Source organism: Trachypithecus francoisi, unplaced genomic scaffold (assembly GCF_009764315.1).
Source record: "Trachypithecus francoisi isolate TF-2019V2 unplaced genomic scaffold, Tfra_2.0 Lachesis_group12, whole genome shotgun sequence".
Lineage (NCBI taxonomy): Eukaryota > Metazoa > Chordata > Mammalia > Primates > Cercopithecidae > Trachypithecus > Trachypithecus francoisi.
Genome location: NW_022681457.1, coordinates 54,642,983 through 54,666,740, shown reverse-complemented (window position 1 = coordinate 54,666,740; position 23,758 = coordinate 54,642,983). Strand labels below are relative to the sequence as shown.

The following is a 23,758-nucleotide window of genomic DNA, read 5'->3' as shown; positions in this document are numbered from 1 at the left end:
TTATTTAAAAAATATAATCTCAGAACTTTTGGAGGCTGAGGAATCTGATCACTTTAACTCAGGAGTTTGAGATCAACCTAGACAACAGGGCAAAAAACTGTCTCTACAGAAAAAGGTACAAAAAACTATCTGGGCTTGGGATGGCAAATATTTGCAACCCAGCTACTCAAGAAGCTGAAATGAGATCATCTGAGTTTAGGAAGTTGAGGCTGCAGTGAGTCGTAATCATGCCACTGCAAACCAGCCTGGTTGACAGAGTGAGACTTTATCTCAAAAATAAATACATTTATAAAAAGAAAAAAATAAGATGGCTTAGTGGCTTAACTTAAAAAGCATACAATTTGCTGTCTATAAGAGACTCGATTTAGCATTGAGTCAAATAGGTTGAAAGTAACAGAATGGAAAAAGTCTGTATTCCATGCAAGTAGTAACCACAATTGGGTGAGGTGGTAATTATTATATTGGATACAATATATTTTAAGTAAAGTACTAGCATAGGACAAACACGATATTATATAATGGTCAAATGGGTCAATTTACCAGGAATCTATAACTATCATATCTATTTATATGTGTATGTGTATGTATATTTAACATGAGGGTTCCAAAATATATAAAGCAAATTTTGGCAAAGGTGAAGCAAGAAATACATAGCAACACAATTGTAGAGATCAAGACGTCATTTGCAATAATAAACAGAAAATTCAGATAAAAGATCAATAAGAAAACAGAAAACAGACATTATAGACTGTTGTTAGCTTTTTTGCATAAAGAGGAATACCTGAGTGTGTAACTTATAAAGAAAGAAGGTTTATTTAGCTCATAGCTCAGCAGACCGTACAAAAAGGGTGTAACAGCATCTGCTTCCAGTGAGGGTCCCAGGAAACTTACAATCATGGTGGAAGACAAACAGTAACTGAACATATCACATGGCAAGAGACGGCAAGCGTGAGGTGAAGGAGTCAGTTTCTTTAAATGAACCAGCTCTCATTTGAATTAATGGAGTGAAAGCTTTCTCATGACCAGGATGGTATGAAGGCATTCATGAAGAATTGTCCCCATGACCCAAACACCTCCCACCAGGTTTCACACCTAACATTGAGGATTACATTGCAGAATGACGTTTGCAGGACATAGACATCCAAACCATACCATAGACCAACTAGGCTTAACAGATAGGTATAAAACTTTTCAGTTAAAAGCAAGAAGCAACACAATGTTCTTATTTGCACCTGATGTATTCTGTTAGGACACATAACAAGTCTTATTAAATACCAGCTGGATGTGTGGTTGGTACCTACAATCCCAACAATTTGGAAGATGAAGGTGGATCACTTGGGATCAGAAGATTGACACCAGCCTGAGTAACATAGTGAGACCCCGTCTAGTGAGACCCGTTACTACAAATAATCAAAAAATTAGTGAGGCATGGTAGTGCAAGTCTGTAGTCTCAGCTATACAGGAGGCTGAGGTGGAAAGATCACTTCAGACAAGGAGGCTGAGGTTGCAGTGAGTCAAATTTATGTCAGTGTACTCTAGCATGGGTGACAAATATGATCCTGTCTCAAAACAATAAATAAGAAGACCAAAATCATACACTGTGTGTTTTCTGACCAAACCTGAATAAAACTAGAAATCTAAAGCAAAAGTAAAACTGGCAAATCCAAGAATATCTAAAAATAAAACACACGGGTTGAGTGCAGTGGCTCATGCCTCCAATACTAGCATTTAGGAAGGCTGGGCAGGAAGATTGCTTGAGCTCAGAGGTTCAAAACTAGCATGGATAACATAGGAAAACCCTGTCTCTAAAAAAAAATAAAAATAAAAATAAAAGACACTCTCCAACATACTTTTGTTCAATGGTCAATAAAATTAATTTTGTTAAGATGTCAATACAAACTACAGTGGTAAACAAATTCAATATAAGCTCTTTAAAAATTCCAGTAGTACAATTTCATTACAGAAATCTCATGTATGGCAAGGCACGGTGGCTTACACCTATAATTCCAGCATTTTGGGAGGCTGAAGTGGGCAGATCACCTGAGGTCGGGAGTTCGAGACCAGCCTGACCAACACGGAGAAACCCAGTCTCTACTAAACATACAAAATCAGCCAGACGTGGTGGCACATGCCTGTAATCCCAGCTACTCGGGAGGCTGAGGCAGGAGAATTGCTTGAACCCGGGAGGCAGAGGTTGCAGTGAGCCGAGATAGCACCATTACACCCCAGCCTGGGCAAGAAGAGCGAAACTCCGTCTCAAAAAAAAAAAAGAAATCTTGTCTAAAATTTTAAAATTTGATTATGAACTATAACCAGCCAAACATCCAGGAAAAAGAACAAAGCGGCATTATACTTCCAAATTTTAAAACATATTAAAAGCTAAAATAGGCCAGGTGTGGTGGCTCATGCCTGTAAGCCCAGCACTTTGGGAGGCTGAGGTGGGTGGATCATGAGGTCAGGAGATCAAGACCATCCTGGCCAACGTGGTGAAATCCCGTCTCTACTAAGAATACAAAAATTAGCTGGGCGTGGCAGTGCATGTCTGTAATCCCAGCCACTTAGGAGCCTGAGGCAGGATAAGCACTTGAACCCAGGAGGCAGAGATGCAGTTAGCTGAGATCACACCACTGCACTCCAGCCTGGTAACAGAGCTAGACTCCGTCTCAAAAAAAAAAAAAAACTAAAATAACAAAAACAGTATGGTACTGACACAAAGGCAGATAAACAGATGAAAAAAATAGTGGAGAGCCCAGAAATGAAGGCTTCTGTACATGATTACATGATCTTCCACAAAGTTGCCATGAGCACACAACAGAGAAGAGATAATCTTTTCAAAAAATAATGCCATAAACTGGGTAACACTGATAAAATAAAGTTGAATCATTTCCTTGAACCATATATAAAAAAATATTTGTTTTTTTTTTTTTTTTTTGAGACCGAGTCTTGCTCTGTCACCCAGGCTGGAGTGCAATGGCGTGATCTCGACTCATTGCAACCTCCGCCTCCCAGGTTCAAGTGATTCTCCTGACTCAGCCTCCTGAGTAGCTAGGATTACAGGCGCCCACCACCATGCCCAGCTAATTTTTGCATTTTCAGTAGACATAGGGTCTTACCATGTTGGTCAGACTGGTCTCGAACTCCTGACCTCATGATCTGCCCGCCTCGGCCTCCCAAAGTGCTGGGATTACAAATATGAGCCACCGTGCCCGGCCCTATTTGATTTGAGTGATTGATTGATTGATTTTTTGAGCAATGGAGTCTCACTCTATTGCCCAGGCTGAAGTGCAGTGACGTGATCTCGGCTCACTGAAATCTCCACCTCCCAGATTCAAGTGGTTCTCCTGTCTCAGCTTCCCAAGTAGGTGGAACTACAGGCACGTGCCACCACGTCCAGCTAAGTTTTGTATTTTTTAGTAGAGAGGGGGTTTCACTGTATATTGGCCATGCTGGTCTCGACCTCCTGACCCTCATGTAACCCGCCCACCTTGGCCTCCCAACAAGCTGGGATTACAGGCGTGTGCCACCGTGCCCAGCCTATATATATATATATATATTTTTTTTTTTTTTGAGTAGGAGTCTCATTCTGTCACCAAGGCTGGAGTGCAGGGGCACGATCTCAGCTCATTGCAACTTCCAACTTCCAAGTTCAAACAATTCTCATGCCTCAGCCTCCCGAGTAGCTGGGACTACAGGTGTGCACTAGAACGCTGGGCTAATATTTCTATTTTTAGTAGAGATGGGATTTCCCCATATTGGCCAGGCTGGTCTCCAACTCCTGACCTCAAGTGATTCACCCGCCTCAGTCTCCCAAAGTGCTGGGATTATAGGTGTGAGCCACTGTGCCTGGCCAAAAAGTATTTCAAATAAAATGCTTAGACATAAAAAGAAAAAACGAAAAACTAGCCAATCTCTCAGAAAAAAAAACTTGACGTGGGTCTTGGCATCATTTCCTAAGACATGACATTAAATGCATATGCAACAAAGGAAAGAACAGAAATATTTAACTACACTATACTTCAGAATTTCTGCACATTAAAAAAAAATTCAATAGACTGAAAATGTCTTCTAGGAAATGGGTGAAAATATATGGAAATCACAAGTGATAGTTAATATTCAAAATATATGAACTCTTAAAACTGAACAATAAAGTTGAATAACTTTATTTAGAAATGAAAAAGTAAGGCCGGGCATGGTAGCTCACTCAGGTAATGCCAGCACTTTGAAAGGCCGAGGTGGGTGGATCACGAGGTCAGGAGTTCGAGACCAGCCTGACCAAGATTGTGAAACCCTCTCTCTACTAAAAATACAAAAATCAGCCAGGCGAGGTGGTAGGCACCTATAATCCCAGCTACAGGGGAGGCTGAGGCAAGCTGAGGCAGGAGAATCGCTTAAACCCAAGAGGCAGAGTTTGCAGTGAGCCGAGATCACGCCACTGCACTCCAGTCTGGGCGACAGAGTAAGACTTCGTCTCAAAAAAAAGAAAAAAAAAGAAATGAAAAAATAATTTTCGTCAAAAAATATACCCAAATGGGAAAAAAAAAATTTGAAAAGAAAAGCAAAATTAATGATTTGCAGAGAAACACATAAGAATAAAAATGAGGCCAGGTGCTTGCCTCACGACTGTAATCCCAGCACTTTGGGAGACCAAGTCAGGTGGATCACCTGAGGTCAGGAGTTCAAGACCAGCCTGGCCAACATGGTGAAAACGCCGTTTCTACTAAAAATACAAAAATTAGTCAGGCATGATGGTGGACGCCTGTAATCTCAGCTACTCAGGAGGCTAAGGCAGGAGAATTGCTGGAATCCGGGAGGCGGAGGTTGCAGTGAGCCACTGTGCCACTGTACTCCAGCCTGGGTGACAACAGTGAGACTCCATCACAATCAATCAACCAATCAATCAATCAATAAAATGAAAAAACAAAATTGCCTCACACTCATTATAATGGCCACTCTACATTTTTTTAAAACACCAAATCTGTTGATGATGCAATGAAAATAAAACCTGTGTTGATTGTTGGTAGAAAACAAGGATGCAGCCATTATTTTAAAATGTTATAAATGCTTCTTAAATAATTAAAAATGGAATCATCATCAAATAGAGCAATCCCACTTATGAATATATTTCCAAAATATCCAACACAGGACCTGGGACATATTTGAACATCCATGTTTATTGTATCCGTATTCACAAAAGCCAAAAGGCAGAAGCAACCCAGGTGTCTCTTAATTTATAAACACATCAAAAATGTAACATATACATTCAATGAAATATTATCACAGAAATCAAAGATTATCAAATATTATAATTAAATCAAATATTATCAAAGAAATCTTGTCACATTTTAAGATAAACTTTGAAAATATTATGTCATGTGAAATAAGCCCATAACAAAATGATGAAAACTATATGATTCCACTATGTACATGAGATATCTTAAGTAGTCACACTTTAAACAGAAAGTGGAAGGGTGTTTGTCAAGGGCTGGGGAGAGGGTAAAATGGGTTCTTGTTACTTAAATGGATACTGAGTTTTAGTTTACAAGATGTAAAATTTCTACAAGTCTTTTGCATAACAATGTGAATATATTTAACACGACTGAAATTTACAGCTTCTTTTTTTTTTTTTTTTTTTTTTTTGAGACGGAGTCTCGCTCTGCCGCCCAGGCTGGAGTGCAGTGGCCGGGTCTCAGCTCACTGCAAGCTCCGCCTCCTGGGTTTACGCCATTCTCCTGCCTCAGCCTCCCAAGCAGCTGGGACTACAGGCGCCCGCCATGTCGCCCGGCTAGTTTTTTGTATTTTTTAGTAGAGACGGGGTTTCACCATGTTAGCCAGGATGGTCTCGATCTCCTGACCTCGTGATCCGCCCGTCTCGGCCTCCCAAAGTGCTGGGATTACAGGCTTGAGCCACCGCGCCCGGCCTACAGCTTCTTTTTGAGACAGGGTCTCACTCTGTCACTCAAGCTGAAGTGCAGTGGCACAATTATGCCTCACTTCAGCCTCAAACTCCCAGAGTCAAGTAATCCTCCCCTCAATCTCCCAAACAGCTGGGACCACAGGTACACACCACCATGCCTGGATATTTTTTACAATTTTTGTAGAGAGGGAATCTCCAGATGCTGCCTAGGTTGGTCTCAAACTTTTTGGCTCAAATAATACTCCTGTCTTAGTCTCCCAAAATCCAGGGATTACAGATGTAAGCCACCACCATGTCTGGCCCTGAAATGCGCACTTAAATAGATTTAAGATGCTAAATTTTATGTTAAGTGTTTTTACTGTTTTTTCTTCTCTTTTTTTGAGACGAAATCTCGCTCTGTCACCCAGGCTGGAGTGCAGTGGCGTGATCTTGGCTCACTGCAATCTCTGCCTCCTGGGTTTAAGTGACTCTCCTGCCTCAGTCTCCTGTGTAGCTCGAATTACAGATGTAGGCCACCATGTCCAGCTAATTTTTGTATTTTTAGTAGAGAGAGGGTTTCACCATGTTGGCCACGCTGGTCTGGAACTCCTGATCTCAAGTGATCTGCCCGCCTCGGCCTCCCAAAGTGCTAGGGTGACAGGCGTGAGCCACCACGCCAGGCCTGTTATGTGTTTTTACAACAATTAATTTTTCTAAAGGAAAAATGGAAAAAATACTGAATTACAAATCTTCTCAAAAATTACCTTCAAATCACAAAAGAGTTTCTCTCACACAAAGGAAATACATATTCACCATTAGACACAGGGAGAAAATAAGACATAATGAAAATATTTCCATGTCTACTCACTTAGACAAGACAAAATAGCCACTGAAAATCAGCTAAGAAAATATATACAAGATAAGCCATAACCAATATTAGGGTCATATTTACAGATAAACACACACATATATAATCTGATTGTGACAGACATATGGCTCATTTATCTCTTAAACATCACATTGACTTAAAGTATACAAACAGAATTGCAGATTGGCTAAAATTATATAAGAAAAACTAAAAAACACAATAAGCTAATATTAAGAAACCTACACTGAAAAAACACTAATATGAAAACTGCACAATAGTAACAGACATGTTTACTCATAAAATCTGGTATGCAATATTAATATACCATTAAAAAAGAATTGTCTGAATAACTACAATATTTGACTGTGTACTCACGGAAGACATGTATTTCGAATAATTGGCATGCACTATGTGGCAGTAAAATTTCACAGAATATGCAGTATAATTATAAATAGAATATACTAATGAGAAAATAAATAAGCATGTAAAAAAATGTTTTAAATATATGCTATTCTTATACAAAATGAAATTGCTGTAATCCAATTTCAGAAGCAAAGAATAGCATTACACTGCTAAATTAAAACTTGTATTTTTCAAACTAGAGTTAGAACCTCTGATATGTAAAACAAATATTTAGAAGTAAATTATGTTATCATTTAGATATATGCTGAAGAAAGTGGGTGAAAATCCTGTAAATCCTTTTTACCTGCAGCAAACTTAAGTAACCATTCTAGTAATATGGAGTGCCTACCAATTATCTAATTTACTTCAGGCATAACATGTACATTCTAGCATATTGTCCTAAATTTGAAAAGGAAAGCAAAATTAATGATTTGCAGAGAAACGTATAAAAATAAAAAATGAGGCCAGGCACTCGCCTCCTGACTGTAATCCCAGCACTTTGGGAGGCCGAGTCAGGTAGATCACCTGAGGTCAGGAGTTCAAGACCAGCCTGGCCAACATGGTGAAATCTAAAATTACAGACAAGTTTGAAATGGAAAATAGAAAGTAAAAATGTATGGAAAGAGTAACATCAGTGACATGAAAAAATAAAAGGTGCTGGATTATCTTCACCACAGCAAAAAAAAATTTCAGTCATCCCTGACAAAAAATGCCTTTATGAGACAGTCAGGCATCAAGGCTCACATCTGTAATGACTGCTACATGGTACATTGAGGTTGGAGAATTGCTGCAGGCCAGGATTTCAAGACCAGCCTGGATGATAAACAAGATCCCATCTCCAAAGCAAATGCCTTTAGAAGAGCTTTGAGACCCAGGAAGAGAGATGTGACAGTCTGCTAAGGCCCAAGATTGAAGACTGTTTTTTTTTTTTTTTTTTTTTTTTGTTGAGACGGAGTCTCGCTCTGTCGCCCAGGATGGAGTGCAGTGGCCAGATCTCAGCTCACTGCAAGCTCCGCCTCCTGGGTTTACGCCATTCTCCTGCCTCAGCCTCCGGAGTAGCTGGGACTACAGGCGCCCGCCACCTCGCCCGGCTAGTTTTTTTTTTTTTTTTTTTTAGTAGAGACGGGGTTTCACCGTGTTAGCCAGGATGGTCTCGATCTCCTGACCTCGTGATCCGCCTGTCTCGGCCTCCCAAAGTGCTGGGATTACAGGCTTGAGCCACCGCGCCCGGCCCCTGAAGATTGTTTTTTTTTCAGAGGACAGGCACTTATTCACGTGGGAAACTACGGGACCCCTGGTATTGGCTACAGACCAAGAAATGGCCCACCCAACTTGGTCCAACAGAGAATTCTGAAGTTACTCTGTAACCATCCCAAACTCCTCCCAGTTACAGTCTAAGAGAGGTCCCACCCTTACAGAGACCTGGAGGAAGACACCCATTTGCAGCCATGCAGACAGGTCTACAGACCTTGGTTTTTACTGTGGTCCCTGAAGCAGTTCAGTGACTCAGTTCCAGCTCTCTCAGCCACAGTGCATGACCAGTTTTGCCTAAATAGAAATCTACATAGTGACCTGGGGAAATCCTCTCTGGTACTCAGTGAAAGGCAAACCCATTCACATCCTGATATAAGGGCTATTATGTATGAAGCCGACTGCAGAAACTGCCCTAGTGTCTGCCCTACAGATCAAAGTCTTAAAGAACATTCAATCTGTCTAGAAATAAAACGGAAATTACAACTACCCAAGCCCTTTGTAACAAACCGTCTAAAGGTGGATGCTAGCGCAGACCAAGCAGTCTTATGACCGAGCTACAACCCCTCTTCACTACAAATGGAGAGGGCATAACATCACCCTAGGGACACAACAGAAAAAGGTCTTTACCTCCTGAAACCTGTTTACAAAACCTAAGGAGTTGTTTGCTCCTGCAAATTCACAGATGCCAATATAAAACAATGTGCCCATTGTCAATGCTTCTACTTTAATGTAGCACCGAAAGTGTGTGGCACAAAAATTAGTCAAAAACATTTTGAAAAAGCCATTGGAATTGAAGAGAATAAGTAAAAAGTTGCATTTTGTGGATCGTGTGATCTTATTATATTAAAAAAACATAAACAGTACATTAAAATTAGTGTAAAAAGCCAGGCGTGGTGGCTCACACCTGTAATCCCAGCACTTTTGGGGGCTGAGGCAGGCAAATCATGAGGTCAGCAGTTCAAGAACAGCCTGGCCAACGTAGTGAAACCCTGTCTCTAGTAAAACTACAAAACAAAACAAAACAAAATAGCCAGGCATGGCAGCAGGCACCTGTAGTCCCAGCTACTTGGGAGGCTGAGGGAGGAGAATCATTTGAACCCAGGAGGTGGAGGTTGCAGTGAGCCGAGATTGCGTCATTGCACTCCAGCCTGGGTGACACAGTGAGATTCTGTCTTGAACAACAACAAAAAATTGTCTAAACCAATAAATACAGTCAGTAAATTAGCAAAATATAAAATTAACATAAAAGTTATGGTGCCATACACTTAAACTATCTGATAGAGAAAGAAAACAATCTTATTTATAATAGTATTAAAATAATAAATTTCTCAAAACCAATTTAACCAAGAAGGTAAAACATTTTTTTTTTAAATCATACTTTTTTTTTTTTTTTGAGACGGAGTCTCGCTCTGTCACCCAGGCTGGAGTGCAGTGGTGCGATCTCAGCTCACCGCAAGCTCTGCCTCCTGGGTTCACACCGTTATCCTGCCTCAGCCTCCCGAGTAGCTGGGACTACAGGCGCCCACCACGGCACCCAGCTAATTTTTTTGTATTTTTAGTAGAGACAGGGTTTCACCATGGTCTCAATCTCCTGACCTCGTGATCTGCCTGCCTTGGCCTCCCAAAGTGCTGGGATTACAGGCGTGAGCCACCACACCCAGCCTTTTATTATACTTTAAGTTCTAGGGTACAAGTGCACAACATGCAGGTTTGTTACATATGTATACATGTGCCATGTTGGTGTGCTGCACCTGTTAACTTGTCATTTACATTAGGTATATCTCCTAATGCTATCCCTCCTCCCTCCCCCACCCCATGACAGGCTCAGGTGTGTGATGTTCCCCACGCTGTGACCAAGTGTTCTTATTGTTCAATCCCACCTATAGGTGAGAACATGCAGTGTTTGGTTTTCTTTCCTTGTGATAGTTTGCTCAGAATGATGGTTTGCAGCTTCATCCATGTCTCTACAAAGGACATGATTTTTTATGGCTGCATAGTATTCCATGCTGTATATGTGCCACATTTTCTTAACCCAGCCTATTATTGATGGACATTTTGGGTTGGTTCCAAGTCTTTGCTATTGTGAATAGTGCTGCAATAAACATACGTGTGCATGTGTCTTTATAGCAGCATGATTTATAATCCTTTGGGTATATGCCCAGTAATGGGATGGCTGGGTCAAATGGTATTTCTAGTTCTAGATCCTCGAGGAATCGTCACACTGTCTTCCACAATGGTTGAACTAGTTTACAGTCCCACCAACAGTGTGAAAGCATTCCTATTTCTCCACATCCTCTCCAGCACCTGTTGCTTCCTGACTTTTTAATGATCACTATTCTAAATGGTGTGACATGGTATCTCGTTGTGGTTTTGGTTTGCATTTCTCTGATGGCCACTGATGATGAGCATCTTTTCACATGTCCATTGGCTGCACGAACGTCTTCTTTTGAGAAGTGTCTGTTCATATCCTTTGCCCACTTCTTGATGGGGTTGATTTTTTTCTTGTAAATCTTTTTAAGTTCTTTGTAGATTCTGGATATTAGCCCTTTGTCAAATGGGGAGACTGCAAAAATTTTCTCCCATTCTGTAGGTTGCCTGTTCACTCTGATGGTAGTTTTTTCTGCTGTGCAGAAGCTCTTTAGTTTATTTAGATCCCATTTATCTGTTTTGGCTTTTGTTGCCATTGCTTTTGGTGTTTGTCATGAAGTCCTTGCCTATGCCTATGGCCTGAATGGTAATGCCTAGGTTTTCTTCGAGGGTTTTTGTGGTTTTAGGTCTAATATTTAAGTCTTTAATCCATCTTGAATTAATTTTTGTATAAGATGTAAGGAAGGGATCCATTTTCACCTTTCTACATATGGCTAGCCAGTTTTCCCCAGCACCATTTATTAAATAGGGAATCCTTTCCCCATTTCTTGGTTTTGTCAGGTTTGTCAAAGATCAGATGGTTGTAGATGTGTAGTATTATTTCCAGGGGCTCTATTCTGTTCCATTATTCTATATTTCTATTTTGGTAGCAGGATCATGCTGTTTTGGTTACTGTAGCCTTGTAGTATAGTTTGAAATCAGGTAGCGTGATGCCTCCAGCTTTGTTCTTTTGGCTTAAGATTGTCTTGGCAATGTGGGCTCTTTTTGGGTTCCACATGAACTTTAAAGTAGTTTTTTCCAATTCTGTGAAGAAAGTCATTGGTAGCTTGATGGGGATGGCATTGAATCTATAAATTACTTTGGGCAGTATGGCCATTTTCACAATATTGGTTCTTCCTATCCATGAGCATGGAATTTTCTTCCATTTGTTTGTGCCCTCTTTTATTTCATTGAGCAGTGGTTTGTAGTTCTCCTTGAAGAGGTCCTTCACATCCCTTGTAAGTTGGATTCCTAGGTATTTTATTCTCTTTGAAACAATTGTGAATGGGAGTTCACTCATGATTTGGCTCTCTGTCTGTTACTGGTGTATAGGAATGCTTGTGACTTTTGCACATTGATTTTGTATCCTGAGACTTTGCTGAAGTTGCTTATCAGCTTAAGGAGATTTGGGGCTGAGACAAGGGGTTTTCTAAATATACAATAATGTCATGTGCAAACAGGGACAATTTGACTTCCTCTTTTCCTAATTGAATACCCTTTAGTTCTTTCTCTTGCCTGATTGCCTTGGCTAGAACTTCCAACACTATGTTGAATAGGAGTGGTGAGAGAGGGCATCCCTGTCTTGTGCCAGTTTTCAAAGGGAATGCTTCCAGTTTTTGCCCATTCAATATGATATTGGCTGTGGGTTTGTCATAAATAGCTCTTATTATTTTGAGATACATTGCATCAATACCTAGTTCATTCAGAGTTTTTAGCATGAAGGGCTGTTGAATTTTGTCAAAGGCCTTTTCTGCATCTATTGAGATAATCACGTGGCTTTTGGCTTTGGTTCTGTTTATGTTTGGTTCTGGATTATGTTTATTGATTTGCTTATGTTGAACCAGCCTTGTATCCCAGGGATGAAGCCCACTTGATCGTGGTAGATGAGCGTTTTGATGTGCTGCTGGATTTGGTTTGCCAGTATTTTGAGGATTTTTGCATCGATGTTCGTCGGGGATATTGGTCTAAAATTCTCAGTTTTTGTTGTGTCTCTGCCAGGCTTTGGTAGCAGGATGATGTTGGCCTCATAAAATGAATTAGGGAGGATTCCCTCTTTTTCTGTTGATTGGAATAGTTTCAGAGGGAGTGGTACCAGCTCCTCTTCGTACCTCTGATAGAATTCAGCTCTGAATCCATCTGGTCCTGGACTTTTTTTGGTTGGTAGGCTATTAATTATTGCCTCAATTTCAGAACCTGTTATTGGTCTATTCAGGGATTCAACTTCTTCCTGGTTTAGTCTTGGGAGAGTATATGTGTCCAGGAATTTATCCATTTCTTCTAGGTTTTCTAGTTTATTTGCGTAGAGGTGTTTACAGTATTCTCTGACGGTAGTTTGTATTTCTGTGGGATCGGTGGTGATACCCCCTTTATCATTTTTTATTGCATCTATTTGTTTATTCTCTCTTTTCTTCATTAATCTTGGTACCGGTCTATCGATTTTGTTATCGTTTCAAAAAACCAGCTCCTGGATTCACTGATTTTTTGAAGGGTGTTTTGTGTCTCTATCTCCTTCAGTTCTGCTCTGATCTTAGTTATTTCTTGCCTTCTGCTAGCTTTTGAATGTGTTTGCTCTTCCTTCTCTAGTTCTTTTAACTGTGATGTTAGGGTGTCAATTTTAGATCTTTCCTGCTTTCTCTTGTGGGCATTTAGTTCTATAAATTTTCCTCTACACACTGCTTTACATATGTCCCAGAGATTCTGGTATGTTGTGTCTTTGTTCTCATTGGTTTCAAAGAACATCTTTATTTCTGCCTTCATTTCGTTATGTACCCAGTGGTCGTTCAGGAGCACGTTGTTCAGTTTCCACGTAGTTGAGCGGTTTTGAGTGAGTTTCTTATTCCTGAGTTCTAGTTTGATTGCACTGTGGTCTGAGAGACAGTTTGTTATAATTTCTGTTATTTTATATTTGCTGAGGAGTGCTTTACTTCCAACTATGTGGTCAATTTTGGAATAAGTGTGATGTGGTTCTGAGAAGAATGTATATTCTGTTAATTTGGAGTGGAGATTCTGTATATGTCTATTAGGTCCGCTTAGTGCAGAGCTGAGTTCAATTCCTGGATATCCTTGCTAACTTGCTGTCTCATTGATCTAATGTTGACAGTGGGGTGTTAAAGTCTCCATTATTATTGTGTGGGAATCTAAGTCTCTTTGTAGGTCTCCAAGGACTTGCTTTATGAATCTGGGTCCTCCTGTATTGGGTGCATATCTCTTTAAGATAGTTAGCTCTTCTTATTGAATTGGTCCCTTTACCATTATGTAATGGCCTTCTTTGTCTCTTGATCTTTGTTGGTTTAAAGTCTGTTTCATCAGAGACTAGGATTGCAACCCCTTTTTTTGTTTTCCATTTGCTTGGTAGATCTTCCTCCATCCCTTTATTTTGTGCCTATGTGTGTCTCTGCATGTGGGATAGGTCTCCTGAATACAGCACACTGATGGATCTTGACTCTTTATCCAATTTGCTAGTCTGTGTCTTTTAATTGGAGCATTTAGCCCATTTATATTTAAGGTTAATATTGTTATGTGAATTTGATCCTGTCATTATGATGTTAGTTGGTTATTTTGCTTGTTAGTTGATGCAGTTTCTTCCTAGCATTGATGGTCTTTACAATTTGGCAAGTTTTTGCAGTGGCCGGTACCGGTTTTTCCTTTCCATGTTTAGTGCTTCCTTCAGGAGCTCTTGTAAGGCAGGCCTGGTGGTGACAAAAATCTCTCAGCATTTGCTTGTCTGTAAAGGATTTTATTTCTCCTTCACTTATGAAGCTTAGTTTGGCTGGATATGAAATTCTGGGTTGAAAGTTCTTTTAAGAATGTTGAATATTGGTCCCCACTCTCTTCTGGATCTCTTTCTGCCAAGAGATCTGCTGTTAGTCTGATGGGCTTTCCTTTGTGAGTAACCTGACCTTTCTCTCTGGCTGCCCTTAACATTTTTTCCTTCATTTCAACTTGGGTGAATCAGACAATTATGTGTCTTGGAGTTGCTCTTCTTGAGAATTATCTTTGTATTTCCTGAATTTGAATGTTGGCCTGCCTTGCGAGGTTGGGGACGTTTTCCTGGATAATATCCTGAAGAATGTTTTCCAACTTAGTTCCATTCTCCCCATCACTTGCAGGTACACCAGTCAGATGTAGATTTGGTCTTTTTACATAGTCCTGTATTTCTTGGAGGCTTTGTTCATTTCTTTTTACTCTTTTTTCTCTAAACTTCTCTTCTCACTTCATTTCATTCATTTGAACTTCAATCACCGATACCCTTTCTTCCACTTGATCAAATCAACTACTGAAGCTTATGCATGCATCACGTAGTTCTCGTGCCATGGTTTTCACCTCCATCCGGTCACTTAACAACTTCTCTACACTGTTATTCTAGTTAGCCATTCATCTAATCTTTTTTCAAGGTTTTTAGCTTCTTTGCGATGGGTTCGAACATCCTCCTTTAGTTCAGAGAAGTTTGTTATTACCGATTGTCTGAAGTCTTCTTCTCTCAACTAGTCAAAGTCACTCTCCAAGCAACTTTGTTCCATTGCTGGTGAAGAGCTGCGTTCCTCTGGAGGAGAAGAGGCACTCTGATTTTTAGAATTTTCAGCTTTTCTGCTCTGGTTTCTCCCTGTCTTTGTGGGTTTTTGTTGTTGTTGTTGTTGTTGTTGAGACGGAGTCTCGCTCTGTCGCCCAGGCTGGAGTGCAGTGGTGCAATCTCAGCTCACTGCAACCCGGCCAACGTAAAAAATCTTTACAATGAAATATATAAGATATCAATGAAAGAAATTAGAGAAGACAAAAATAAATTTAAATATATTTTATGTTGGCCGGGCGTGGTGGCTCACGCCTGTAATCCCAGCACTTTGGGAGGCCAGGGCGGGTAGATCACAAGGTCAGGAGATTGAAACCAGCCTGGACAACATGGTGAAACCCTGTCTCTACTAAAAATACAAAAACTAGCACAGCATGGTGGCGCATGCCTGTAATCCCAGCTATTAGGGAGGCTGAGGCAGCAGAATCACTTGAACTCGGAAAGTGGAGGTTGCAGTGAGCCGAGATTGTACCAGTGCACTCCAGCCTGGGTGACTGAGTGAGACTCTGACTCAACAAGAACAACAAAAAAATTCATGTCTATGGATTGAAAGAATAAATATTGTTAAAGTACCATATTATCTAAAGTAATCTATACATTCAATAAACTTCCTATCAAAATTCCAGTGGCATTTTTTTCACAATAGGAAATACAATTCTAAAATTTACAAGAAACTACAATAAACTTCAAATAGCCAAAGGAGTCTTGAGAAAAAATAACAAAGCAGAGGGACAGGACATCATAATTTATAATTTCAAACTATATTTTAAGACTATAGTAATAAAAACAGGATGGAATATGTAGAAAAATTAACAAGAAACCCCTAACGGAACAGAAACCACTACTCTCACATATTTCAGACACGATGCAAAAAGAGAACTAAAAAATAATTTAACATAGAGTTTTTCAGCTGGGTGCAGTGGCTCACACTTGTAATCCCAGCACTTTGGGAGCCCAAGGTGGGTGGATCACTTGAGGACAGGTGTGTCAAGACCAGCCTGGCCAACATGGTAAAACCCCGTCTCTACTAAAAATACAAAACAATTAGCTGGGTGTGGTGGCAGGCACCTGTAATCTCAGCTACCCGGAGACTGATGCAAGAAAATTGTTGAACCCAAGAGGCAGAGGTTGCAGTGAGTCAAGATCACGCCACTGCAATCCACCTGGGCAACAAGAGCGAAACATGAGCAAATATTTGATATTTGTGTGTTCACCCAAGGAAAAGGAGAAAGAGAATTTAAAAGCATAAAACAGAAGATGCCCTTTAGTGAGAGAAAATTTTAAGAAAATATTCAGTGTTCCCAGAAACTATATGCTTTGCAATACAGATTCCCAAATCACATTGTAAGGACTGGGTTGCCCTTTTTTTTTTTTTTTTAACCTTTGTACCTCTTACCTGTGTTATCTCTTGTGTTCACTCTTACCTACCTGGGGATTCATCCACCATCTCATATATCTTCATATTCCAGGGCTCTTTTTCCTGCTCCAGACTGGTGATTGGGTCTTGCTTAGAGACGTCAATACCTGCTTTATTAAAAATAAATAGCATAAATCTTGCTTATATTCTCCAGTTACCAACCTAGTACTGTGCTCAGTAAAAAGGATGTAATAGAATATTCTAGAAAATTAATCCCAAACTACTAATTAATGAGATACATCCTCTAACTATTTAGAAAATATTTTAAATTTGTAGGTCCTTAATTTTACTACCTGGTACTCATGAATCAAAAACTGATGGTGGAAAATAGATTTTAAGATACAGGCAATGATATTTTATGCCACCAAATTTCTGGATTTACCACTAATCTAGAGTGAAGGATGCAGATCAGCTCAGGAATGTGGAAAGTTCAGGTCAAGATGAAACATGTTGAAGAAATTATTTTCTACAGACAAATCATCAAGATTTTCTTGAAAACTGGGATCAGAAACTCATTTATACAAAGCATAAATTACCAAAAAAAAAATTCTACAAAAAAAGAGACATAAAACCTTTAGAGTACATTAAGAATTGTGTATTAAAGTTATTCTCACCCAAGAAGACCAGGTTTTTGTAGTTCTCTAACATCACATTCCTATATAAATTCTGCTGAGCAGGGCTCAGGCATTCCCACTCCTCCAGAGAGAATTCTATGGCCACATCCCTAAATGTCAATGTCTCCTGAAAAACACAAGCACAGAGACACACATGTATTTACCAGGTGGCCATGGGCAGAATTTATTATTTGACTTAAGGTGAAATGAGAGAGTAAAGGGAATTGGTTCTGAGTTATAACAATAACTGAAATTATCCAACAATTTTTAACACAGAAATATTCACAACACCAGTGGATATAATACTTTTCTGGATCATAAAGAACATAATTAAGGACACAAAGGTATACATGTTTGAGTGCTATATTTACATCATAATGAGTTGTGTATGTTTTCAGACAAAAAAAGACATGGTGAGTTAGCTGGTACCTCTCAAATTTAAATGTGTAAGATAAACTGGAGATCCTGTCATGAAGCTTTTTTTTTTTTTCTTTCAGAAGATCTGGAATAAAGTCTGAGTTTTTAAAATTCTAACAAGGTCACTAGTAATGCCAATGTTTTTGACCCAAGAAGACTATTTTGTCAAACATTCCATAAGTGAAAGAGACTGTGTTTTCCCCAATTTTTCTGGCCTATAAACAAAGAGCCTTCATTTTCCAAAGGCAGATACTTGCAAAAAACAAACAAAAAAACCTAAGAAAAAAGGGCAGGTGCCAGATTAAATGTGATGGTTTATGCACATTAGCCACATAAAGATACTTAATAATAAAGAGAAAAACAATTAACTCTACAGTGAAAAAAAGTCAGAGAGCTCTTTAACCAAGCAAATTATTAACATCAACAACACTAGAATAAATTTTACTATGTGCTGACGCACACAGAAGAACACAACATCACTGCTGAGATATTGCCCCTCAAAAAGTCAATTATAGACAGAATTTAACCATAAAGAAAAATCAGTTTTATGTGGTCAGGATATCTCCCATGTTCTATAATTTTTAATAATGATTTTAAGCAGTCCTTCTTTAGCATCCTAGAAAGCAGGTATCTCTGAATAATTTTCTCCAGAATTTCCTGGGTAATAAAAGCCATCCTGTTTAAATAAGCATTTTCTTTTTTTTTTTTTTTGAGACGGAGTCTTGCTCTGTCGCCGGGGCTGGAGTGCAGTGGCCGGATCTCAGCTCACTGCAAGCTCCAACTCCCGGGTTCACGCCATTCTCCTGCCTCAGCCTCCCGAGTAGCTGGGACTACAGACGCCCGCCACCTCGCCCGGCTAGTTTTTTGTATTTTTTAGTAGAGACGGGGTTTCACAGTGTTCGCCAGGATGGTCTCGATCTCCTGACCTCGTGATCCGCCCGTCTCGGCCTCCCAAAGTGCTGGGATTACAGGCTTGAGCCACCGCGCCCGGCCTAAATAAGCATTTTCTTAATCCTGTTCTGCATAGAGCTAATGGAGAACACAGGTGACACCTCAACATTACATATTCTCCATCCTTCCTAAGGACCCTCGCTTTCCCTCAATAGGAATCTTGAGTATCCACATCTCCCCATGTTCAACAGCCACAAAAGGAACACTTTTAATATGGCAGATCATAAATTCATGGTAGGAATTCTGCATTGCATATAAGAAGCCATGATGTAGAGAAGGCTCTGGTACGTAGGATAGAAATATTTTTTAGAGACCCTTGATTATCACAAGAATTTTTAAAAGTACGTGAAACAAAATCATTGGGGAGGAAAAACACAAGTAGAGAAGTAAAGATTTGCAAGTACTAAACACATGGCACTCCAGGAGGCAGAGTGGACAGAGCTCTTGATCTGAGACATGTTTAGCTGAAAAGAAGCCATTTTTCCTTTCTCCTCCTCTGGAAATCCTTTTCAGATAAAATTATCGGACAAGTAACACCTGCATCTTGAGAACAGTCCCTTAAAGACATCAGCACCACCTGCTTACCTACTAGCCTCACACTCACAGAAGGACCAAAACCAAAAAGTCCACCCATTTTTCTCGTTTATAACAGAAGAGATGAAGGAACAATGAGCTGCTCCACAGAAATAAAATATACGTTCCTCTTTTCCCATCCCCAGGTGCCCTCCACTGCCACAGACACCAACAATTTTTACTACAGTAATGAAAATATGGGCCACTGCCCTGCCCTGTCCCTACCAAACCCAAACAGAACAGGTCCTAAAACCACCCTTTAGTGCAAATGTGGCACTTAACTCTCAGGAATGTATCTTGAAGCCTTCATACTTGATTCTGGTCTCACCAGAGTCACATGAGGCCCTTCATTAAAACAACATGAATGCTTCCACCCAGAATACACAGAACCTGTGGAAAGGGCATAAGTAAAGAGATTTCAGCAACTTTTTTTTTTTTTTGAGACAGAGGTCACTCTCTTACTATACATATCTACATGTATCATGACAAAGATACCAAAAGCAACTGCAACAAAAGCAAAAATTGACAAATGGGACCTGTTGGGGTGATCAGACCCAACACTAGGTCATGGGGGTGACAAAGTCTGGTGAAGTCAAAGGATTGAGAAAAAGGCAGTTTGAGAGATAAAGGTGGGACACCAGGGGGTCATCACCATCATGGAGGCTGCGAAGGCCCTGAGCTCTGGCAGCCCAAGCTATTTATTGGTAATCCAACAAAGAAACAGGTGGTGAGAACGTGGAGGTCAAAAGGGCAGGCACATGATCTACAGCTGTGACAGTTTAGCATTTATAAGGAACATGGTCTGCTACTTGAGATAATGGGAGTAGGAACCTAGGAAGGCTAGAAGCGAGGAGCCAGCAGGTCTAGACACATTCCAGAGGACATTATGCAAGCCCTGCCTCAGTTTCCCTCCCAACACTCAGCTTTTTCCCACGGACCTAATTAAAGAGCTTCTTCACAGCTAAGGAAACTACCAATGGAGTAAACAGACAACATACCAAATAAACAAAAATATTTGCAAACTATGTTCCTGACAAAGGTTTAATATCCAGAATTCATAAACAAGTTAAGGTTTACAAAAAAAAAAAAAACTTCATTAAAAAGCAGGCAAAAAACATGAACAGATGCTTTTTAAAAGAAGACAAACATGTGGCTAAGAAGCATGTGCAAAAAATGCTCACCACTCATCACTAGAGAAATGTCAAAAACAAACAAAAACCACAATGAGATACCATCTCACACCAATCAGAATGGCTGTTGTTAGAAAGTCAGTAACAGGCTGGGTGCAGTAATCCCAGCACTTTGGGAGGCCGAGGCAGGCAGATCGCTTGAGGTCATGAGTTTGAGAGCAGCCTGGCCAATATGGAGAAATCCCATCTTTACTAAAAATACAAAAATTAGTGAGGCTTGGTGGCACACATCTGTAGTTCCAGCTACTCTAGAAACTAAGGCATGAGAATCTACTGAACCCAGGAGGTGGAGGTTGCAATGAGCTGAGATCACACCACTGTACTCCAGCCTGGGTGCCAGAGTGAGACTCTCTCTCAAAATCCAAAGTCAGTAACAGATGCTGGCAAGATTGCAGAGAAAATGGAATGTTTATACACTGCTGGTGGGAGGGTAAATTAATTCAACCATTGTGAAAAGCAGTGTGAAGATTCCTCACAGAACTGAAATTACTGTTTGACCCAGTAACCACCAAATTGGGTATACACCCAACTCTGTCTCTACTAAAAATACAAAATTTAGCCAGGTGTGGTTACATGTGCCTGTAGTCCCAGCTACATAGGAAACTGAAGCAGGAGAATCGCTTGAACCCAGGAGGCAGAGGTTGCAGTGAGCTGAGATGGTGTCACTGCACTCTAGTCGCGGGAACAGAGTGAGACTCTGTCTCAAACAAACAAAAAACAAACGCATGGAACAAATCTAATTGCCTATTAATGTAGACTAGACTAAAACAACATGGTATGGTCAGGTGAAGTGGTTCACACTTGTAATCCCAGCACTTTGGGAGGCCGAGGCAGCTGGATTACCTTAGCTCAAGAGTTCAAGACCAACCTGGGAAACATGACAAAACCCCAGCTCTGCAAAACACAAAAAAAGAAGTTAACCGGGCATGGTGGTGCATGCTTGTAGTCCCAGTTACTTCGGGGGCTGAAGTAAAAGGGTGCCTTGAGCCTGGAAGGTTGAGGCTGAAGTGAGCCAAGATTGTACCACTGCACTTCAGCCTTTGTGACAGAGTAAAACACTGTCTCCAAATAAAAACAGAAGATTTAATAAAAACAAACTCTGGTACATAAACATGATAGAAGATTATGTGGCCATTAAAAAAAGGAAAAAAAAAAAAAACAACCAGCTGGGCGTGGTGGCTCAGCCTATAATCCCAGCATTTTGGGAGGCTGAGGTGGGCGGATCACCTGAGGTCAGAAGTTCAAGGCCAGTCTGACCAAACATGGAGAAATTCCATCTCTACTAAAAATATAAAATTAGCCGTGCATGGTGGCACATGCCTGTAATCCCAGCTACTCGGAAGGCTGAGGCAGGAGAATCACTTGAACCCAGGAGGCAGAGGTTGTGGTGAGCTCAGGTGGTGCCATTGCACTTCAGCCTGGGCGACAAGAGTGAAAACTCCGTCTCAAAAAATAAATAAATAAAATAAAAACAAGATTAAGTTATTTGCAGCAACATAGATGACGCTGGAGACCATTATCATTAGGAAGCTAAAACAGAAACAGAAAACCAAATGTATGTTCTCATTGATAAGTTAAATAATAAGAACACATGGACACAAAGAGAACAACAGACACTGAGGCCTAGTTGAGAACAGACAATGAAAGAACAAAAAGAAACAGAAAACTTAACTGTTTGGTGTTATGCTTAGTACCTCAATGACAAAATAATCTACACGAAACCCCTGTGACACAATTTTACCTATATAACAAAGCTGCACATGGATCTCTGAACCAAAAAGAAAAGTCGAAAGAAGAAAAAAAATTAATGTGTGGGGAAGAATGCAATGTAGGTGGAAGGAGCTGTTTGTTCTACAGATAGTGGCCCAGGTGAGGCTGGACTCTGATTTATTTCTGTGCCCATCCAAGTAGATGAGATTATGAACAGGTGGCTCAGAACCTTAGGCTGGTGGGGAATACAGGTTGCTGCTGCAGATTCACTATCTAGGGGTTGGCATATGCCAGGAGACTTAACACTTTTGTGGGTTTTTGTCAAGAAACACTAAGATCAACAAAGCTGTGGAGAAATTCCTGAGGGTGATGCCTAGTCCTGGGAGTGGTGTGCACATATCAATGTCTAGTGGGCATGTTTGGAAGTGGATGGAAGCGGATGAGAATCCTGTGGTGGCAGCTATGGGAAAAGGGGATCTGTCATCAGAGCTCCTTTCCTCAAAGTTTTCATCCTCTCTCATCCTGGGAGGAGGCCTGGGATCCCAGGACAATGGGCAGTGTGAAAGCCTGTGTACAGGAGAGCAGAGCCTCCCATTTCCAGACACCAAGAGTTTTATTCCAGGACAGGCCTCTGTGATATCTTTCTTCTAGCACCAAATCTGTAGAGTTAGGTGAACACCGTGAACACCAAGCAATTCTCCAATAGCAACTCAATGTCTAACATTTGAATTGTGACACCACCCAGAGTCAGCAGACCCTGATTCAGGGCTTAGTCTCACAACATTGCCCTCATTGTAGGTGCCAGTCACAAACCCCATAGGCCCATCTATGCTTCTGTGTTGGGGCCCGTGCCGGGGGTAGTGGAGAATGAACAGACACAGACACAAAAGACAAAGACAAACAGAGAACATGGCGGCCGCGCCTAAAGCCTCCGCCTCACTTTATTTATACCCCATAAATCCCACATCAGCAAAAATGACATAATACAAAACAAACTTTCTGCACCCAGATATAACCTACTGCTTAGTTCTTTGTTTCTAAGTTCTTTCTTATTTTGTCTGCCTTCTTGGCGCCTACTAGAGTTCATTAAAAGTTCAACTAGAGATAGTATCCTTGACTACTGGAGTTCATTGAAAGTGCAACTAGCTAGAGACACTGTCCTTGAGCCCTATCTATTCTCAGCATATTATTTTCAATGGCCCCTGCATTTCCCCCTTTTTTTTTTTGTTTTGCCTCAATCTTAGAAAGACAGCCCATACTTGTTCCTGGTTTTTCTTTTGTTTTTGGATGCGACGGAGGGAGCATCGGATTATTAGGAGAAATAGACTCAATCCAAGCACCCAAAGCAATATACTTCCAGAGATTGTAGAAATCCATGTTTTCATCTGAGTCCATGGATTAAGAGCAGCAAGGCGTCGACCCATCTCCTGCATAGTAGCTGCTCCGGACAATACATGTAATTTTTGTTGAAATGCTAAAGAAATATTTTGAGTGAGTTCTTGGATGTCCAAACTAATATTTTTATGGCCTATTAATAATCTTCGGATTTCGGTCCATTTCTGAGAAACATTAAAAGGCACAGGTGTTACGCAAAATTGCATGGAATTCCAATCACATTGCAATGTTATTCGAGTACTGAGGACAGTGAGCTGTTCTCCAAGCCATGTCAAAGCTTGTTTCACGTTGTCCAATCTTTCGGCAAGTTGGGAGTCAATGTTCCGTTGTTGCAGCCACAACCGGTGAGTTTGTTCATGCCATTGCTGTACAAATTCAGC

At 40.5% G+C, this 23,758-nt stretch overlaps 2 protein-coding genes across 2 annotated transcripts in view; both read right to left on the bottom strand.

Annotated features, from left to right (window-relative positions):
* The window catches only part of LOC117093721 (zinc finger protein 100-like), a 566,997-nt gene that overhangs the window by 468,007 nt on the left and 75,232 nt on the right, over positions 1-23,758 (bottom strand).
* Positions 1-23,758, bottom strand: part of LOC117091331 (zinc finger protein 431-like) — a 52,148-nt gene that overhangs the window by 10,325 nt on the left and 18,065 nt on the right. Inside the window, exons 3-4 of the mRNA XM_033223583.1 lie at positions 17,143-17,269; positions 16,540-16,635 (exon numbers count right to left, since the gene is read on the bottom strand). Of these exons, the coding sequence (XP_033079474.1) occupies positions 16,540-16,635; positions 17,143-17,269 (223 nt within the window). The remainder of the gene's footprint in view (positions 1-16,539; positions 16,636-17,142; positions 17,270-23,758) is intronic.